The sequence below is a fragment of the Perca flavescens genome, chromosome 9, assembly GCF_004354835.1.
Source record: "Perca flavescens isolate YP-PL-M2 chromosome 9, PFLA_1.0, whole genome shotgun sequence".
NCBI classification, from domain to species: Eukaryota; Metazoa; Chordata; class Actinopteri; order Perciformes; family Percidae; genus Perca; species Perca flavescens.
Genome location: NC_041339.1, coordinates 35,593,530 through 35,613,373, shown reverse-complemented (window position 1 = coordinate 35,613,373; position 19,844 = coordinate 35,593,530). Strand labels below are relative to the sequence as shown.

The following is a 19,844-nucleotide window of genomic DNA, read 5'->3' as shown; positions in this document are numbered from 1 at the left end:
ATCTGGTATTATCAGATCATTTTTTAATTACTTTTGAATTCTTGTTACCTGACCATACTAAACCAGATAGCAGCTTCTACACTAGATGCCTATCTGACAGTGCTATAGCTAAATTTAAGGAAAATATTCCTACAGCATTCCAGTCTATGTCATGCCTTAACATAACAGAGGACCTCTATGTTAACCTCAGTCCCTCTCAAATTGATACATTTGTAGACGGTGCTACAACTTGCCTACGGACGACCTTAGACTCTGTCGCTCCTCTCAAAAAGAAGACGATAAAGCAAAGGAAATTAGCTCCTTGGTATAACTCCCAAACTCGCAAATTAAAACAAATCTCACGAAACATCGAAAGTAAGTGGCGCTCCACCAAAGTGGAGGAATCCCGTTTGGAATGGCAAGACAGTCTGAAAACCTATAGGAAGGCCCTAAGAAAGGCCAGATCAGACTATTACTCATCACTAATAGAAGAAAACAAGAACAACCCAAGGTTTCTTTTCAGCACTGTAGCCAGGCTGACAGATAGCCACAGCTCTACTGAGCCATCTATTCCTCTAGCTCTGAGTAGTGATGACTTCATGAGCTTCTTTAATGATAAAATTATAACAATTAGAGATAAAATTCATCATCTTTTGCCCTTAACTCCTAACAGTTCATCTTTAAATGCAGGACCGCTAGAAAGAACGACGACTCCCGACATATACTTGGACTGCTTTTATCCTATAGACCTTCAACAATTAATGTTAAAGATATCCTCAGCTAAGCCGTCTACCTGTCTCTTAGACCCCATCCCAACGAGGCTACTCAAAGAAGCGTTACCCGTGGTAAACACTTCATTATTAGATATGATCAATATGTCCTTACTAACAGGTTATGTACCGCAGTCATTTAAAATTGCTGTGATAAAACCTCTTCTGAAAAAAACCCACCCTAGATCCTGAGGTCTTAGCAAACTATAGACCTATATCTAACCTTCCCTTTCTATCCAAGATCCTTGAGAAGGTGGTTGCTAATCAGTTATGTGATTTTCTACATAGCAATAGTCTATTTGATGATTTTCAATCAGGATTTAGAAAGAATCATAGCACAGAGACGGCACTGGTGAAAATTACTAACGACCTTCTAACTGCTGCAGACAAAGGATTTGTCTCCATTCTTGTTCTACTAGATCTTAGTGCTGCATTTGACACTATTGACCATACTATCCTGTTACAGAGACTGGAACACTTAGTTGGCATTAAAGGAATCGCACTAAGCTGGTTTAAGTCCTATTTCTCTGAACGATCCCAGTTTGTTAATGTTAATGATAAACCCTCCAAGCACGCTAAAGTTAGCCATGGCGTTCCTCAAGGCTCAGTGCTTGGACCAATTCTATTTTCCTTATATATGCTTCCTCTAGGTAATATTATTAGGAAACACTCAATTAACTATCACTGTTACGCAGACGATACCCAATTATATCTGTCAATTAAGCCAGATGAAAGTGGTCAGTTAGCAAGACTTCAAACGTGTATTGAGGATATAAAATCCTGGATGACCCACAATTTCCTGATGTTAAACTCAGACAAAACTGAAGTTATTGTGATAGGACCAACGCACCGCCGAACTTCGTTTTCGAAAGATATAGTTACTCTGGATGGTATTACCCTGGCCTCCAGCACTGCTGTCAGAAATCTAGGAGTTATTTTTGAACAGGATATATCCTTCAACGCCCACTTAAAACAAACCTCAAGAATAGCCTTTTTCCATCTTCGTAACATTGCCAAAATTAGGAATATCCTGTCTCAAAACGATGCTGAAAAACTAGTCCATGCATTCGTTACTTCTAGACTAGATTATTGCAATTCCTTATTGTCAGGTTGCCCAAATAAGTCCCTTAAGACTCTCCAGCTGATCCAGAATGCTGCAGCACGTGTTCTGACGAGAACTAAGAGAAGAGATCATATTTCTCCTGTATTAGCTTCTCTGCATTGGCTTCCAGTTAAATATAGGATCGAATTTAAAATCCTCCTCCTGACTTACAAAGCTCTAAATGGTCAAGCACCATCATACTTAGAAGAGCTCATAGTACCTTATTGTCCCACTAGAGCACTGCGCTCCCAGAATGCGGGGCTACTTGTGGTTCCTAGAGTCTCTGGAAGTAGACTGGGGGCCAGGGCCTTCAGCTATCAGGCTCCAGTATTGTGGAACCAGCTCAGTCTGGGTTCGAGGAGCAGACACCGTCACCACATTTAAGAGTAAACTGAAAACCCTCCTCTTTGATAAAGCTTATAGTTAAGGAGTGAGGAGTTGCAGCGTCCAACTAACGCGGCCCACTGCTTCTCCTCGTAGTCATCAGTTTTATATACTGTATAATTAATAATCTAGCGAGAGTAGAGGGAGGCAGGCCAGTACAGCCCGATCAGGTTGGGGGGAGTTCTAGCCCGAACCAGGCACCTCTCTTTAACCTGCCTCTCTTAAGTTATGCTATTACAATTCTAGACTGCCGGGGAGGCTGTTCCTCCCTAAGACACACTGAGCTGCTCTCTCATCTCTACTTGTTACTTTTGTATGCATCCTGTCCCAGAAATGCTTGTTACTAACCTAGCTCTGGGGAGTTTACTCCCCGGAGAATCTTATGCTGTGATGTTCCTATGCACAGAGTAGTCAGGATCCGGTATAGGAGACTGCACTACTCAGTATGACACGATGGGCCCTGCTACGACATGAACTTCCACGATAACCTTCGAAGTCATTGTGACTTCTAATGTGACTGTTATCACCACTGTTCATCACGCCCCCAACCGGCCCGTCAGACACCGCCTACCAAGAGTCTGGGTCTGCCGAGGTTTCTTCCTAAAAGGGAGTTTTTTCTTGCCACTGTCGCAATAGCCTCTGCTAATGCTTGCTCTTGAGGGAATTACTGTAATTGTTGGGGTTTTGGAATTTATAGAGTGTGGTCTAGACCTACTCTATCTGTAAAGTGTCTCGAGATAACTTTTGTTATGATTTGATACTATAAATAAAATTGAATTGAATATTTTGAAATTTAAGACGGGAATATTTTTGTGAAGTCTTAGTATTTTGAGAGCAAAAGTTGTAATATTTCAGGAAAAAAGTCAAATTGAAGTTAAGCCAAAGAGCAGCTGAGCCACTTCCATCTCAATGACGGTATAACTGTCCCATGTTGGAACAAGATGTCCAGGCCTCACAGTGTTTAAAGGCTGGAACGCCCTTCAGTGACGAGATGAGGAAACTCCCAAATCTGAGTCCAACTCGGAGAGTAATGTCACCAACCCAATCGGAGTCTGTGGTTAACAGGGCTCCTCCTTTACATCCCCGAAGTTCCTCATGAACCCGTCCCACTCAACACATGAGAGTGTGTTTAGAGGCGATGTCATCCGCTGTGGTTAACTTGCTCTGAATGACCCAGTTTTGCTGCTTTTATGACACACTTGTCTTTGTCTTTTGCGTTTTATAAAATGTCTTTACAATGTGTGTTTTGCCGCTTTGCACAATATTCAGTTTTAATGAGAAGCAGGCAGAAGGCTTTCACTGGCTCAATTACAGTCAGGATTTAGAGTTGGGTATCGTCGAAAATGTTTTGATACCAGAACCGATACGATGCCACATTTTCATCGTGTTTTTCTTTTTGGGAAGGCTGGCTGCCTCCTACTAGGGCTGCACGGCATGAGCGATAACGTTGTTGAATATCGCGATAACGATACTACTTGCGATAAATTAACATATTAAAATGTACTCCGTTCTGCCTTTCGGTTGCTTTAAGTATTCTTTTAAAATACAACAAATTGCTTGTTGTTGGGAACTTTTGAACGTACACGTGTTCCACCACAACAAGTTCCTTCCCGAGGTTATTTTGCAGCGGCAACGTGGCTCCGTTCGGCGCGCGGTGCCGCCCAAGACGATTGTGATTGGTTTAAAGAAATGCCAATACACCAGAGCACGTTTCTCTCCCATCCCGTGATGCTGGAGGAAGCTCTGTGGAGGAAGGTCTTGCATAGGGAGACCATGTAGCAGATAGCTCTGTGAGATTTTGTTTTCCGATACCAATCCTATCTTTTCAAACTATTTAGTACAACTTTTTTACTATTTGTTTTAGCTTTATTGTATTCTTCTGCTTTTGTATTCCTTGTGTAAGGAAAACTAGCAAAACGAGCTATATTCATTGCGTGGTGTAAGTTTGCATATGACAAACCTCTTGTATCTTAAATAAAATCCATTTCAACAAAAGAAATTACTTAGAAAAAGTCCTGCACACTGACCATTACGAATGTAATAATTTATTTAGAAAAATACAACGTTTCGGTCTTAGACCTTCATCAGGTAAATTCATCAGGTAGCAGGTAAAGACCGAAAAGTTGTATTTTTCTAAATAAATGATTGCTTGCGTAATGGTCAGTGTGCAGGACTTTCTCTAAGCTTCTGATCTGCTACTTTTTGTTCATATCCTACGCACCTGCCCGACAAAAGAGGTGTGCAAAAAAGCTTTCCAATGTGACAAAAGAAATTACAAAATTACACATTACGGTAGAAATTCTATCTTTTCAGCTCCTTTCCGCCTGTACACACACTCTGCAGTCAAGCCTCTGAAAATACAACAACACACACATGAGCCCCGTCTCCGTGTAGTGTTGCTTCTTTCCTGCGTGTCTCCACGGCGTGTAACGTTAGACACGCCGTGGTAAACATCTCTGGTAAACACAAGAATTAAAGTGGTGCTTTAGCATGACCCTTTCCAGAGAAACTCAGATTTACAGATCTGTCGATCAAATCAACTAATTGATTAGTCGATACAATTGAATGAATGTTAATTGACTAAGAATTTCTTTAATAGAGCACAGCCCTATCTATAATGCTGTCTGAATGTTTCCTCCCTCCTCCGGATGCCTCTCTGTGTTTTTGCATAACCACTTAACCTGAAAGGGAATACATTAAACAAACAGCGGCTGGAGGTATTTTGCATAAACGACAGCCGAGCCATTCAAGTAACCTCGGAGCAGCGTGAACCGAGATGAACGCGGAGGAGAAGGAAGACGAAGAATTTGTGCCGCAGCTTCTCAGATTGCAGAGAACGCGTCAGTAGAAGAGGAAGTGTCTGTGTCTCACAGCTGGCCGCCAGCAGATTAAACCTCTGAGGGACTGAAGCTGACAGATGAAATCCATTTTGCTGTGTGTTCAGACCTCTGAAGAGAAATAAAACTTCTCTTGTCTCTGAGAGTTTTTGAATGACTCACAATGTTCACAGTCCAGCATTGCCAGCTCTTATCTCCACAGCGCTGTGGACGGTGACGGTGGCTCTGCTAAAAGTCAGGAAGGAACTTGTTTTGGTGGCACATTTGCACCCGCAAAAGAAAACTCCACATCCAATATTAAATGAAGTGAACTGTTGATACAATACAGTAACGTGAGCTGTTTAAAGTAGCTGATGCATGGTTAAACCTCATTGGCTCTTACCAGTGTATCTCTGTGTGTACTTAGTCCACAGCAATCGCAAAACGTGAGTTCACGGTGCTCTCTAACCGGCACACAAATTGTTGCTAATAAGTTTCATAAGAACCCGTTCATGAGAATGCATTGGAACTATTGAGTATCTCACCATTTTCTATGTGCTCCCCCCTTGAACTCTGAATTAGATTGAAATATCTTCTGTGTAAAGTTGATATTTTGTCCTGTGCATTGAAAAAGGAGCTTTGATTTTTGTACTGATGGAGTAACAAGAGAAGAGAGGTCAGAGGGTCATAGAGTCAGCAATATTTTTACATCCCCCACCCCCGAAATATTCACAGAAACTTGGATGTAAATCTTGTTGTTGAGGCGTCTGATTTTGGTCCAGACGAACCGACCATTCGGCGCTGCAATGTCATCCCCATGGAGTGTAAAGTGGACTCTGCCGAGCAGGATGTCCAGTCTGATTATGTGATCAGGGGGCGTCAGACTAGACATGGAGTGGACCTTTTACACGCTGCATTGTTCAGCACGGAGGAAAAAACAAGGAGTTCCCCTGACATCCTCAGCTTCACACTGCAGCTGCTGCTGGAGAAACAACCTCTACCTTAACATGAACAACAATCCTTTAAAATAACTCTCATTCATACTTTATCCATCCTTCATCAATCCATATATCCCTGAAAAACAAACCAAACACCTTTTTATTTAAACATGTGACTGACTGTTTGGTATTGTGGACAGATATCTATCTATCTAAACACCTTAAGAAGGCGCTCGATTCAACAATTAAATGGATTTCACACAATTTAAAAAAAACAGTTGTGGTGTTATTAAAGTTGGGAGTTTTGGACACACTGGGGCTCTTACATTTAAAGTTTCACTTAAGGATGAATTATGGGATTATTAGTCAGCATTCACGCATTTAATAGGGCCATCCATACAGATCTATGTCTTATGTATAAAATCTTACATGGACTAGCTCCTCCTGGATTGAGCCAGTTTGTGAACAAAGCTAGCCTGGAAATCCAGACCCAAATCCGAAAGATTGAGGGTCTGGCATTGAGTAATGAAAATGGCCCAACTCGAGGGGCGGCACCAAGCATGCATTTGAAAATCTCACTGCACGCAATTGGATAACACTACGACCAATCACAACAATACACGGGGTGACGTATCCAGAGCAAGGGGGTGAGCTTCGCTTCAGAACTCGAGCCATCATGGCACCATTTTGTTGCTAACTGGCCATCACCTCTTGTTAGCATTCCGCTGACCGCCATTTTTTTTTTTTACGTCACTTGACTGCGAATAACTTTACATCTGAAGCGTTTAAAGACTCTATTTGTCTGTTGTTTAGTTCCAAAGAAACACGACAATGTATAAAAGGCTCCATTACCTTGTACCTCACGTTATGGCTCCGTAGCAGACGCTTTTGTAAAAATAAGCTAACGATTGTGTCATAACCAAGTGACTTACTGTCGCTTAGTAGAGGAATTACCGTATAGTACAGGAGAAGCTCGCAGGCAGTTTTGACTTACATGAGCTGTTTAGGTTTAATTACTAATGTTAACTAGCATGTTAGTGATCAGTAATTAGCCTGTGTCTATGTTATCTCCTTACATATACCTACACTCTCCGTATCTGTAAGATTGGGAATGATTGAGATTTCTCTTGGCACAGCTACCAGAAGACTTCACACTTTCAGACACGTTGCTCACGTCACATTTCAGTTGGAGGCTGCGCAGTAAAGCTGGCCATCACTGGAAAAGTGCTTCTAATAACCTTCACTGGTCTCCGTCCAGAGCAACGGGGTCTATTGGTCCATTATATACTGTCTATGATCCAGAGCCCCATACGCTTAGCTACCAGAGGAGCTAACTGGTAGATTAAACTCTTAGCTACCAGAGGAGCTAACTGGTAGATTAAACTCTTAGCTACCAGAGGAGCTAACTGGTAGATTAAACTCTTAGCTACCAGAGGAGCTAACTGGTAGATTAAACTCTTAGCTACCAGAGGAGCTAACTGGCAGATTAAACTCTTAGCTACCAGAGGAGCTAACTGGTAGATTAAACTCTTAGCTACCAGAGGAGCTAACTGGTAGATTAAACTCTTAGCTACCAGAGGAGCTAACTGGCAGATTAAACTCTTAGCTACCAGAGGAGCTAACTGGCAGATTAAACTCTTAGCTACCAGAGGAGCTAACTGGCAGATTAAACTCTTAGCTACCAGAGGAGCTAACTGGTAGATTAAACTCTTAGCTACCAGAGGAGCTAACTGGTAGATTAAACTCTTAGCTACCAGAGGAGCTAACTGGCAGATTAAACTCTTAGCTACCAGAGGAGCTAACTGGTAGATTAAACTCTTAGCTACCAGAGGAGCTAACTGGCAGATTAAACTCTTAGCTACCAGAGGAGCTAACTGGTAGATTAAACTCTTAGCTACCAGAGGAGCTAACTGGTAGATTAAACTCTTAGCTACCAGAGGAGCTAACTGGCAGATTAAACTCTTAGCTACCAGAGGAGCTAACTGGCAGATTAAACTCTTAGCTACCAGAGGAGCTAACTGGCAGATTAAACTCTTAGCTACCAGAGGAGCTAACTGGTAGATTAAACTCTTAGCTACCAGAGGAGCTAACTGGTAGATTAAACTCTTAGCTACCAGAGGAGCTAACTGGCAGATTAAACTCTTAGCCACCAGAGGAGCTAACTGGCAGATTAAACTCTTAGGTACCAGAGGAGCTAACTGGCAGATTAAACTCTTAGCTACCAGAGGAGCTAACTGGCAGATTAAACTCTTAGGTACCAGAGGAGCTAACTGGCAGATTAAACTCTTGCCGTATCCGGTCGGCAAAACTGTCCTTCATGCAAAAGAACGATTTGTGCGCCATCTTCTGTTCCTCTTTTAGATAAAAAGTTAGATTTAACTTGTTCATTGTAGCGGTGTGCGTGCGCGATCACAGATGGCTTGTATCATGTGGACGCGCCGACAGTTTCGTTGTCATTACTTAGAATTCCTCACGGGGGCGACAGAAACTACGCACTATAGCTTTAAGGGTTTTTAAAGGTCCGATGGCATGCTGCTTTTTTTTTAATACGATTTATTATTATTTTTTTTTTTTTTTCAAATGCAAAATTTTTATAAAACACCCAAAAGTGAAAAAAAAAAAAAATTAAAGGTCCCATGACATGGTGCTCTTTGGATGCTTTTATATAGACCTTAGTGGTCCCCTAATACTGTATCTAAAGTCTCTTTTATATAGACCTTAGTGGTCCCCTAATACTGTATCTGAAGTCTCTTTTATATAGACCTTAGTGGTCTCCTAATACTGTATCTGAAGTCTCTTTTATATAGACCTTAGTGGTCCCCTAATACTGTATCTGAAGTCTCTTTTTTATAGGCCTTAGTGGTCCCCTGATACTGTATCTGAAGTCTCTTTTATATAGGCCTTAGTGGTCCCCTAATACTGTATCTGAAGTCTCTTTTATATAGGCCTTAGTGGTCCCCTAATACTGTATCTGAAGTCTGTTTTATATAGGCCTTAGTGGTCCCCTAATACTGTATCTGAAGTCTCTTTTATATAGACCTTAGTGGTCCCCTAATACTGTATCTGAAGTCTCTTTTATATAGGCCTTAGTGGTCCCCTAATACTGTATCTGAAGTCTCTTTTATATAGACCTTAGTGGTCCCCTAATACTGTATCTGAAGTCTCTTTTATATAGACCTTAGTGGTCCCCTAATACTGTATCTGAAGTATCTTTTATATAGACCTTAGTGGTCCCCTAATACTGTATCTGAAGTCTCTTTTAAATAGACCTTAGTGGTCCCCTAATACTGTATCTGAAGTATCTTTTATATAGGCCTTAGTGGTCCCCTAATACTGTATCTGAAGTATCTTTTATATAGACTTTAGTGGTCCCCTAATACTGTATCTGAAGTCTCTTTTATATAGGCCTTAGTGGTCCCCTAATACTGTATCTGAAGTCTCTTTTATATAGACCTTAGTGGTCCCCTAATACTGTATCTGAAGTCTCTTTTATATAGGCCTTAGTGGTCCCCTAATACTGTATCTGAAGTATCTTTTATATAGACCTTAGTGGTCCCCTAATACTGTATCTGAAGTCTTTTTTATATACTTAGTGGTCCCCTAATACTGTATCTGAAGTCTCTTTTATATAGGCCTTAGTGGTCCCCTAATACTGTATCTGAAGTCTCTTTTATATAGTCCTTAGTGGTCCCCTAATACTGTATCTGAAATTCAGCCTTGGTGCAGAATTACAGCCACTAGAGCCAGTCCCACAATGAGCTTTCCTTAGGATGTGCCATTTCTGTGTCTGTAGCAATATGGTAACCTTGCTCCTTATGACCTCATAAGGAAAATATTCCTGATTGGTCCATCTGAGCTTTCATTTTCTCAAAGGCAGAGCAGGATACCCAGGGCTCTGCACCTATCACCATTTCTAGCCACTGGGGGACCATAGGCAGGCTGGGGGAACTCATATTAATGTTAAAAAAAAAACTCATAAAGTGACATTTTCATGCCATGGGACCTTTTTAATGGATCATGTCCATGGTAACAGCGTTTCTTAAGGGGTAAAAATGTTCACATTTCACTGCGCTGTTTCTGAGCCACAGACGTCTCCACCCTTGTTTTCTAAATTCATCTCTAACCGTACAGACGCACAGTGTGATGGAGCGTGCCGGAAACCTCTGTTTCCATAGCGACGTGGCGCCGTGCCATCGTGGCTGCTGTGGAGCATCCCGGAGAGATAATGACATCGACCCAGCGACGTCAACACACGCTGAACAGCGAGGGAGAGACGATAAACAGCAGCCTCGCGCTCCGACATGTTGATCCATTAAGTGGAGCTCGTGTGTGTCACTGGGAATTACCTCTAATAGTTTGTGGATATTGAGCATTTGAAGCTGCGTAAACACTCATTTTAATGTTTTATTTCAGTGCTCTGGTGATGTGGTTCAGCAGCTGGGAGAGCGGAGAGAGAAGACAGGATAGGAAACTTCATGCAGCTTTCTGAGCGTTACTCTTTTGTTTAGTTTCTCCCAAGAAACTAAATCCCTCCGCTGTCAGGAATCTGGCCCAGCTCTTAAAAAATCTGAGAGGTTTTTCCTTTTTCTTCTGGGTAATAAGATGAGCGTGCTGGCAGCTAACGGGAGGATGACGGACCACGGTCATGTAGCCTATGATGTAGTGAGAACGTGCTCGGAGGCTTGGACGGAGACGCAGAGGCTTTTAACCCTTAAGTCCTGAAAATCAACACTTTTCTGATGTTTTTTGTCCCCTTTCTCTTTTTTTTCAATGTTTTTGGCTCTTTTTTTTACGTTTAAGGCGTCTTTTCACTACCCTGTATGAACCACTAACACCAACTTAATACCAGTTTTACATTTACTACATTTCGGGAATTCCTGGTCAATAAAAAAAACTCATTTATAGGAAATTGTACCTAATTCTTGAGTTAAAAAAGCAGAAATTATGAATTATTTAGACTAATATTAAAGGAAGGATAATTACAGAAGGGTATATATATGTCAACGTTAAGTCTCGTTTAGAAACTTTTTTTTTTTTTCCTCAAAATTCAATTTCTTTATAAAACGAAAGTAGATATGCTATCTTGTGTTGTACTTATAAGTCGCATCAGTCAAAAAATGTGTCATGAAGAGGGAAAGAAAAACATATATAAGTCGCACTGGACTAAGTCACATTTATTTAGAAATTTATTTCACAAAATCTAAGACCAAGAACAGACATTTAATCTGGAAAGGCAAATTAATTTTAACTATAGAGTAGCAGATAGAACAACTAGCAGGGCATGGAGACGTAACTGCACCGTTGACCAGCCCCTCCCGGCAGCACGGTGTTCAAGCCCCCACCTGTGGACTCCTTCCTCCAGCTCTGGCCATCTAGCTTTCAGCCCGCGATTAGCCGATTAGCTTTCTTTGTTTTCTTCATTGCAGTAAGAGTCACCTTAAGTTTCTCCCTCATTTCAAACTTTCTTTCTGCTGCTCGATTACCGTTTTCGGGGCTGCATATTGTACTACCTGCGGTTTGTTATCTGCAGAACAGGATTTTCTTTTCTTTCTCCGTTGTCTTTAAGAGCAGCATATAGTTGTCACAAGCCTAGAGCGCCCTCTCGCGACTGTAGACGGTAATGTTAAATTATATATATTTTGATATATAAGTCGCACCTGAATATAAGTCGCAGGACCAGCCAAACTATGGAAAAAAGTGCGACTTATAGTCTGGAAAATACGGTAGTTAAAAGGAAACCCATATTTCTGATATAGACATTTTGAAAATTGGGTCAAATTTCCACCCGAAGACAACGTAAGGGTTAATCTGAAGTTATACTAGCACGATCCGGAGAGACCCGAACGGCAGCCTCAGGGACCGGGCTGCAGTATTGTTCACCTCGGGTTCTGTGTGATATCATCTGGTGTTTGTTATCCAGGCCGGAGGAAGACTTTGGCTCCGAAGAAGAGAGATGGAAAATGAGCTCATAATATAGATGAGCTCATGGTTTAAAGCTCTGTTGTGTGAAGCTTATTTTGGCCCATAAAAATGTAACGCTGGTGCTGCACAGACGTTCCAAAAAGTTTTTTGAGCAGTTTTATAACCTTTTCTTTAATTCGGCGGTCCCTCAAAGTCTTTTCCTTTTAATCCGTTATCAGAACATATCGTATCACGTATCGTATCACCAGATTCTTGCCAATACACAGCTGCACAATTAATCGCAATTTTATCGAAATCGCAATATGGACTAGTGCAATATCCAAATCTCGTGTGTAACCATCCTAAGTGAAGCATTGTGGAGCTGCAGAGATGTCCCGGCCTACAGTATTAGGGGACCACTAAGGTCTATATAAAAGAGACTTCAGATACAGTATTAGGGGACCACTAAGGTCTATATAAAAGAGACTTCAGATACAGTATTAGGGGACCACTAAGGTCTATATAAAAGAGACTTCAGATACAGTATTAGGGGACCACTAAGGTCTATATAAAAGAGACTTCAGATACAGTATTAGGGGACCACTAAGGTCTATATAAAAGAGACTTCAGATACAGTATTAGGGGACCACTAAGGTCTATATAAAAGAGACTTCAGATACAGTATTAGAGGACCACTAAGGTCTATATAAAAGAGACTTCAGATACAGTATTAGAGGACCACTAAGGTCTATATAAAAGGTCAGATATAGGGGACCATAAGGTCTATAAAAAGAGACTTCAGATACAGTATTAGGGGACCACTAAGGTCTATATAAAAGAGACTTCAGATTAGGGGACCACTAAGGCCTATATAAAAGAGACTTCAGATACAGTATTAGGGGACCACTAAGGCCTATATAAAAAAGGGGACCACTAAGGCCAGATTCAGATACAGTATTAGGGGACCACTAAGGCCTATATAAAAGAGACTTCAGATACAGTATTAGGGGACCACTAAGGTCTATATAAAAGAGACTTCAGATACAGTATTAGAGGACCACTAAGGTCTATATAAAAGAGACTTCAGATACAGTATTAGAGGACCACTAAGGTCTATATAAAAGAGACTTCAGATACAGTATTAGAGGACCACTAAGGCCTATATAAAAGCATCCAAAGAGCACCGTTTAACCTTTTTAAGTATTGGTTTTGGAGCCGTAGCTGTATCCGTTCTAGCCTGATGTGTAATCTATTGGTCTAACTTCCCAGTAAAGGCAGCCAGTGACTGTTGTTTCTTCTTCTTTGTGTGTGTGTGTGTGTGTGTGTGTGTGTGTGTGTGTGTGTGTGTGTGTGTGACAGAATAGTAGACTTCATGAAAGACATATCAAACCATTTCCCTCTCTCAGTAAGAATGTACAAACATCATCAGGTAAAACCATCCATGTTCCCCCACTGCAGTAGTACCTCTAGTACTCTCCTACACCTGGTGGCCAATACACCAGCTGTTGTTATTATCAACGAGGAGTCCAGGGAGGTGCATATTTTGGAGGTAGGCTGCAGCTTTGATTCCAGCATGGAGGAGTCTTTCTACACCAAGGTAGTTAAATACCAACCACTCCTAAACACCATCTCAGAGCTGGGTTATAGGTGCACACTACTAGTTTTCATATTTGGTAGCCTAGGAAACACACACAGGCTGGTAGTAAGAGGGCTGCAACAACTTGCGATGACCAAAAAGAGGGCGAAACGGCTTGCAAAATACTGCGCCATATCTGCTATTATTGGCAGCCGCCACATATGGCGGAGACGCTGCTACTTATACCCTTAAGAACTGAGTATTGTGCTACTTATATCCTCGAGAAGTGAGTTTTGTGCTTGTTAAGTGATATTGTGAAAATATGCTGCGTGCCACTGGTCCATGAGTTGTCTTGTATTGTACTGCATCTGTAATATTTGTGTCCCTGTACTATTTTTCTTTATGTGGACATAAATAAATGGTTAATGTGTGTGTGTGTGTGTGTGTGTGTGTGTGTGTGTGTGTGTGTGTGTGTGTGTGTGTGTGTGTGTGTGTGTGTGCATGCGCAGGCCAGGCCGAGGCCGTGCTGAAGGAGTTCAGTCCCTACTACAGGAAGCAGTTCTCGTTGGCTCGGTTCTCTCAGGTGGAAGATGATCTGGAGCATCGCAAAGAGAAGATCACGCAGCTGCTCCAGCAGAGGGTACGTGTGTGTGTGTGTGTGTGTCTGTGTGCGTGTCTGTGTGTGTGTGTGTGTGTGTCCCGGGGTCTGCTCCCACGATACCAGACCTGTGAGTCAGTGTCCACGCTGGTTAGGGCTTGGCAGCGTTGACGTTCTCCAGCTGTGGGACACGGAGTAGAGTCACTCACACGCTGTGAGAAACAGCTGGAACAACAAATCTAATAATACAGTTTATCCAATCCTCTGTGTGTGTGTGTGTGTGTGTGTGTGTGTGTGTGTGTGTGTGTGTGTGTGTCTGTCTCTGTGTATGTGTATCTGTGTGTCTGCCTCCGTGTGTGTGTGTATGTGTGTTTGTGTGTGTTTGTCTGTCTCTGTGTATGTGTATCTGTGTGTCTGCCTGTGTGTGTGTGTGTGTGTGTGTGTGTGTGTGTGTCTGTCTTTATGTTTGCGTGTGTGTGTGTGTCTGTCTCTGTGTGTGTGTCTGTCTGTGTGTGTGTGTCTGTCTCTCTGTGTGTATGTCTGTGTGTGTGTGTATGTCTGTGTCTGTGTGTGTGTGTGTGTGTGTGTGTGTGTGTGTGTGTGTGTGTGTGTGTGTGTCTGTGTGTGTGTGTGTGTGTGTGTGTGTGTGTGTGTGTGTGTGTGTGTGTTTGCCTGCGTGTGTGTGTGTGTTAACCAGGAGGCTCCCGAGGAGGCCTTGGTGCTGTATGAGGACCTCGTCCTGTACTTCGACGACAGCAGGAAGTGGCGTGAGCGGTACGTGGTGGTGAGAGCCAATCACAGCCTGGAGTTACACGACAGCCTGGAGGTGAGAGCGCCACCGCCCGATGCCCCCGTGTGTGAACCAATCGTATCGTCCACCAGGACTGTTTTCATCTCCGTTGGGTCTCTTGTGTTCCCTCCTCCAGGCCTTCGTCAAAGGAAGTCAGCCCCGCCTGAAGCTGCTTCCTACGGGGGGCACCGTCCTGACCTCCGAGGACGACTACATGGCCCTGGTGGACCAGAGCTTCCCCGACGACACCAGTGAGGGACAGACTTTCTTTTATTACGTTTAGAGTAATAAGCAAGTCCTTCCAGAAAAATGCGGAGTTATTCCAGACTGATCTCATGAATTGGCGTATGTCCGTTTTTGCGTGTTATCAAGACGCATAATCTCATTTTTGCGTGTATATCAACGCAAATCGGCCACCATCGACCTACATTGCGAGTCAATTTGCGCCGTAGCGAGTAGTCTAAAGGAACGGGGGATTGAGTAAGAAGGTAGGTTGGGGTGGTGGACGGGTAAAACAGTAAAACACAGGACTTTCACCCGGGAGAGCTGGGTTTGTGTCCCACGTGTGGCGATTTTTCAGCTGTTTTTTAATTTTTTTTTATTTATTTTTTTAATAAGCCTTACCCAATGTTTCTTTCCTAAACCCAACCATTTATTGTGTTCCTAAGCGTGTTTTTGTCGTTATTTTCCGTGTTTTTGTCACTGTTTTGTTACTAAAGCCTTTCCCTGTGTTCTTTTCCTAAACCCAACCATTTTTTATTATTATTTTTTTTTAACAGGCGTGTGACGTTGTTCTCGCGATAGTACGTCGCGTTCTCGCGATAACAGGCAACGTGGCGAGGCCACGCGGTGGGTATGTTTACATCAGCTGTATACAGCGTAGGCATACACGTGAATAGCTGAAAATGCGTACAATAACACGCCATTTTGCTTTATGAAAGTGGCGTGTATATTTACGCAAAGTCATGATGCCGTGTTGGTTATTTTGTGATTGTTGCGGGCAAAAACTCCTTGATTATGCGGCACGTTTTCTTTTTTTTTTAAATGTAAAATTATTTAACAATATATTAAAGTTTTTAAAGTACTTCAATATATAAGTAAACCTAAGTCACCTAACGCACAACTACAATAATTCAACTTTTAATAAGTAACAAAATAAATGTTGAGTTGGTTTGCAACGTGAGAAATCTCAATCATTCCCAATCTTACAGAGACGGAGAGTGTAGGTATATGTAAGGAGATAACATAGACACAGGCTAATTACTGATCACTAACATGCTAGTTAACATTAGTAATTAAACAGCTAATGGAAGTCCAAACTGCCTGTGAGCTTCTCCTGTACTATACGTTAATTCCTCTACTGTGTGACAGTAAGTCTCGTGGTTATGACCCAATCGTTAGCCTATTGTTATAAAAGCGTCTGCTACGGAGCCATAACGTTGGGTACAAGGTAATGGAGCCTTTTATACATTGTCGTGTTTCTTTAGAAATAAACAACGAACAAATAGAGTCTTTAAACGCTTCAGATGTAAAGTTATTCGCTGTCAAAGTGACTTCAAAATGAATGGGAGTTAATGGGATGCTAACGGGAAGGTGATCGTTTTGTAGCATCAAAATGGCGCCATAGGAGGTTAGAGTTCTGAAGCGAAGCTTACCCCCCCCTCCCTTGGTTTACAGTGGCTCTGATCTCCATGTGTGTTTCTGTTTTCTGTTCCAGATGTGAAGGAGGACTTTGGTCCTCCTCTGGCGGGCATGCCGGGACAGTTCCCCGTCTACCTGCGTCTGCCCTACAGGACGGACTCGTACTTCTGCTTCAGACAGCAGGACCGACAAGCCGTCTTCCTCTCCATCCTGTCGGACTGCATCCGACACCAGAACCAAGGTGAGGCGCTGCCGGAAGAGATGAATTGTGAATTTCTGCCGTAGCGAGTAGTATAAAGGGACGTAGGACAGCATAACGAGGTTAGTAGGGGTGGCTGATGGGTAAAACACTTTCACTTTCACCCAGGAGAGCTCGGTTCTTGTAACCTGACTCCGTCAGATGGATCGCGTCGCATTTGCTCGGCATATCCATCTGGGAACTTACCGTTGGAGAACTTTTGGGAAGGGGCGGAAATCCTGGTTAGCTGATTGGATAAACCACCTATAGTTGGTGATAGATGGGCTAAATCAACCAATCAGATCAACGAAGCGTATGAAAATACAACCACAAGCCAGGCTACCCCTGCTGCTGCTGCAGGCAAAGCATAGCTCGTTAGCTCAGCAAGCTAGCAGCATGTCGGTAAAGGAGATTTGCCGTTTGTGTAACGAGAATTTAGGAATAAAAGGCCCTATTTCAGGTTCCTGGTCCATAGTCCAGAAGAAGGATCCAAGAGGAAAAAGCATTAGTGAGCAGCTAACAGAATTAGGACTACCGCTGTCTGAAAATCCTGGTTATCTGATTGGATAAACAATCTGTGTATCACCACCTAAACCCGCCTCAAAACCAACGCTGATTGGTCGGTTGTTTGGCGAACGGCTCCAAATGTTCTCTATCTCAAGATGCCAGACTGGTCTGGGAGGAGAAAACTGAAGCTCACCAGATCAGGATGGTCTCACGAGGGATCGTGTCCCACGTGTGGTGATTTTCAGCCAGTTTGTTGTTTTCCTAAGCGTGTTTTTGTCGTTATTTTCCGTGTTTTTGTAATTTCTTTTTGTGTTACTAAAGCCTTTCCCTGTGTTCTTTTCTTAAACCCAACCCAACGCGTGACGTTGTTCTCGCGATATACAGTACAGGCCAAAAGTTTGGACACACCTTCTCATTCAATGTGTTTCTTTATTTTCATGACTATTTACATTGTAGATTCTCACTGAAGGCATCAAAACTATGAATGAACACATATGGAATTATGTACTTAACAAAAAAAGTGTGAAATAACTGAAAACATGTCTTATATTTTAGATTCTTCAAAGTAGCCACCCTTTGCTTTTTTTGATAACTCTGCAAACCCTTGGTGTTCTCTCAATGAGCTTCATGAGGTAGTCACCTGAAATGGTTTTACCTTCACAGGTGTGCTTTGTCAGGGTTCATTAGTGGAATTATTTCCCTTATTAATAAAAAAGCAAAATGTGGCTACTTTGAGGAATCTAAAATATAAGACATGTTTTCAGTTATTTCACACTTTTTTGTTAAGTACATAATTCCACGTGTTCATTCATAGTTTTGATGCCTTCAGTGAGAATCTACAATGTAAATAGTCATGAAAATAAAAAGGAAACGCATTGAATGAGAAGGTGTGTCCAAACTTTTGGCCTGTACTGAATATCACGTTCTCGCGATAACTCACACCGTGGCGACACCACGTGGTGTGTATGTTTACATCTGCTGTATTACAGCGTAGACATACACGTGGAAAGCTCAAAATGCATCCAGATAACACGCCACTTGGCTTTAGGAAAGTGGCATAATCGCATTTTTGCGTGTATATCAACGCAAATCGGCCGCCATTGACCTACATTGCGAGTCAGTGTCCGCCGTAGCGAGTAGTAGAAAGGAGGTAGGTTGGGGTAAAACACAGGACTTTCACCCGGGAGAGCCGGTCGCGTCCCGCGTGCGGCGATTTTTCAGCCATTTTTTCGTTTTTTTTTTTAATAAGCCTTACCCAATGTTTCTTTCCTAAACCCAACCATTTATTGTGTTCCTAAGCGTGTTTTTGTCACTGTTTTGTTACTAAAGCCTTTCCCTGTGTTCTTTTCCTAAACCCAACCTTGTTTTTTTTTTTTCTTTTTAACAGGCGTGTGACGTTGTTCTCGCGATAGTACGTCGCGTTCTCGCGATAACACGCAACGTGGCGAGGCCACGCGGTTGGTATGTTTACATCAGCTGTATACAGCGTAGGCTTACACGTGGATAGCTGGAAATGCGTACAATAACACGCCATTTTGCTTTATGAAAGTGGCGTGTATATTTACGCAAAGTCATGATGCCGTGTTGAAATAGTCATGAAAATAAAAAGGAAACGCATTGAATGAGAAGGTGTGTCCAAACTTTTGGCCTGTACTGTACATTACCTTGCGATTGCGTGTCAATTTCCTCTGTGGCGAGTATTATGAATGGCCGAAAATCTGCGTAGGGAGGTTGGTCGGGGGGTGGATGGGGTCAAACAACACAGGACCCTCACCCAGGAGACCGGGGATCAGGTCCCATCAGGTCACATTTCCTAAATCCAGCCGTCCCGTTGTTCTTTTCTTAAAGCCGGGGCGCACCAACCAGACGGTTGACCGTCGACAGTAAAACCAGTCGAGATGATCAGTCGGGTCCCCGAGGTCCCAAAAAAAACTGCCTCGAGGAGACGTGGCGACTAGTTGAGAATACAATATCTCATATTGGACTAAAATAGTTCACCGAAACATGTTTCTGAAAACATTTGAAGAGAGAAATAGGCTGTGTGTGTGTGTGTGTGTGTGTGTGTGTGTGTGTGTGTGTGTGTGTGTGTGTGTGTGTGTGTGTGTGTGTGTGTGTGTGTGTGTGTGTGTGTGAGTTTTACTATATTCGTGAGGTCCAAAAAAACGGAGAATACAGTATACTTGTGGGGGTCTGCACAGCCTTGACCAAAATGCTGGACCCCCCCCAAGTTTAAAGGGCTGTTTGAGGGTTAAGACTTGGTTTTAGGATTAGGGATAGAATTAGGTTATGGTTAGGGTTAGGGTAAGGGTTAAGGTTAGGCATTTAGTTGTGATGGTTAAGGTTAGGGTAAGGGTTAAGGTTAGGCATTTAGTTGTGATGGTTAAGGTGAGGGTAAGGGTTAAGGTTAGGCATTTAGTTGTGATGGTTAAGGTTAGGGTAAGGGGCTAGGGAATGCATTATGTCAATGACGGGTCCCCACAGAGATAGTGAAACAGACTTATCTGTGTGTGTGTGTGTGTGTGTGTGTGTGTGTGTGTGTGTGTGTGTGTGTGTGTGTGTGTGTGTGTGTGTGTGTGTGTGTGTGTGTGTGTAGTTGCTGAATCT

The 19,844-nt window shown here is 42.5% G+C and overlaps 1 protein-coding gene across 1 annotated transcript in view; it reads left to right on the top strand.

The window, feature by feature from the left end:
- niban1a (niban apoptosis regulator 1a) overlaps nt 1-19,844 on the top strand; it is a 58,909-nt gene that overhangs the window by 22,656 nt on the left and 16,409 nt on the right. Inside the window, 4 exon segments of the mRNA XM_028586612.1 lie at nt 13,976-14,106; nt 14,762-14,890; nt 14,991-15,105; nt 16,572-16,736. Of these exon segments, the coding sequence (XP_028442413.1) occupies nt 13,976-14,106; nt 14,762-14,890; nt 14,991-15,105; nt 16,572-16,736 (540 nt within the window).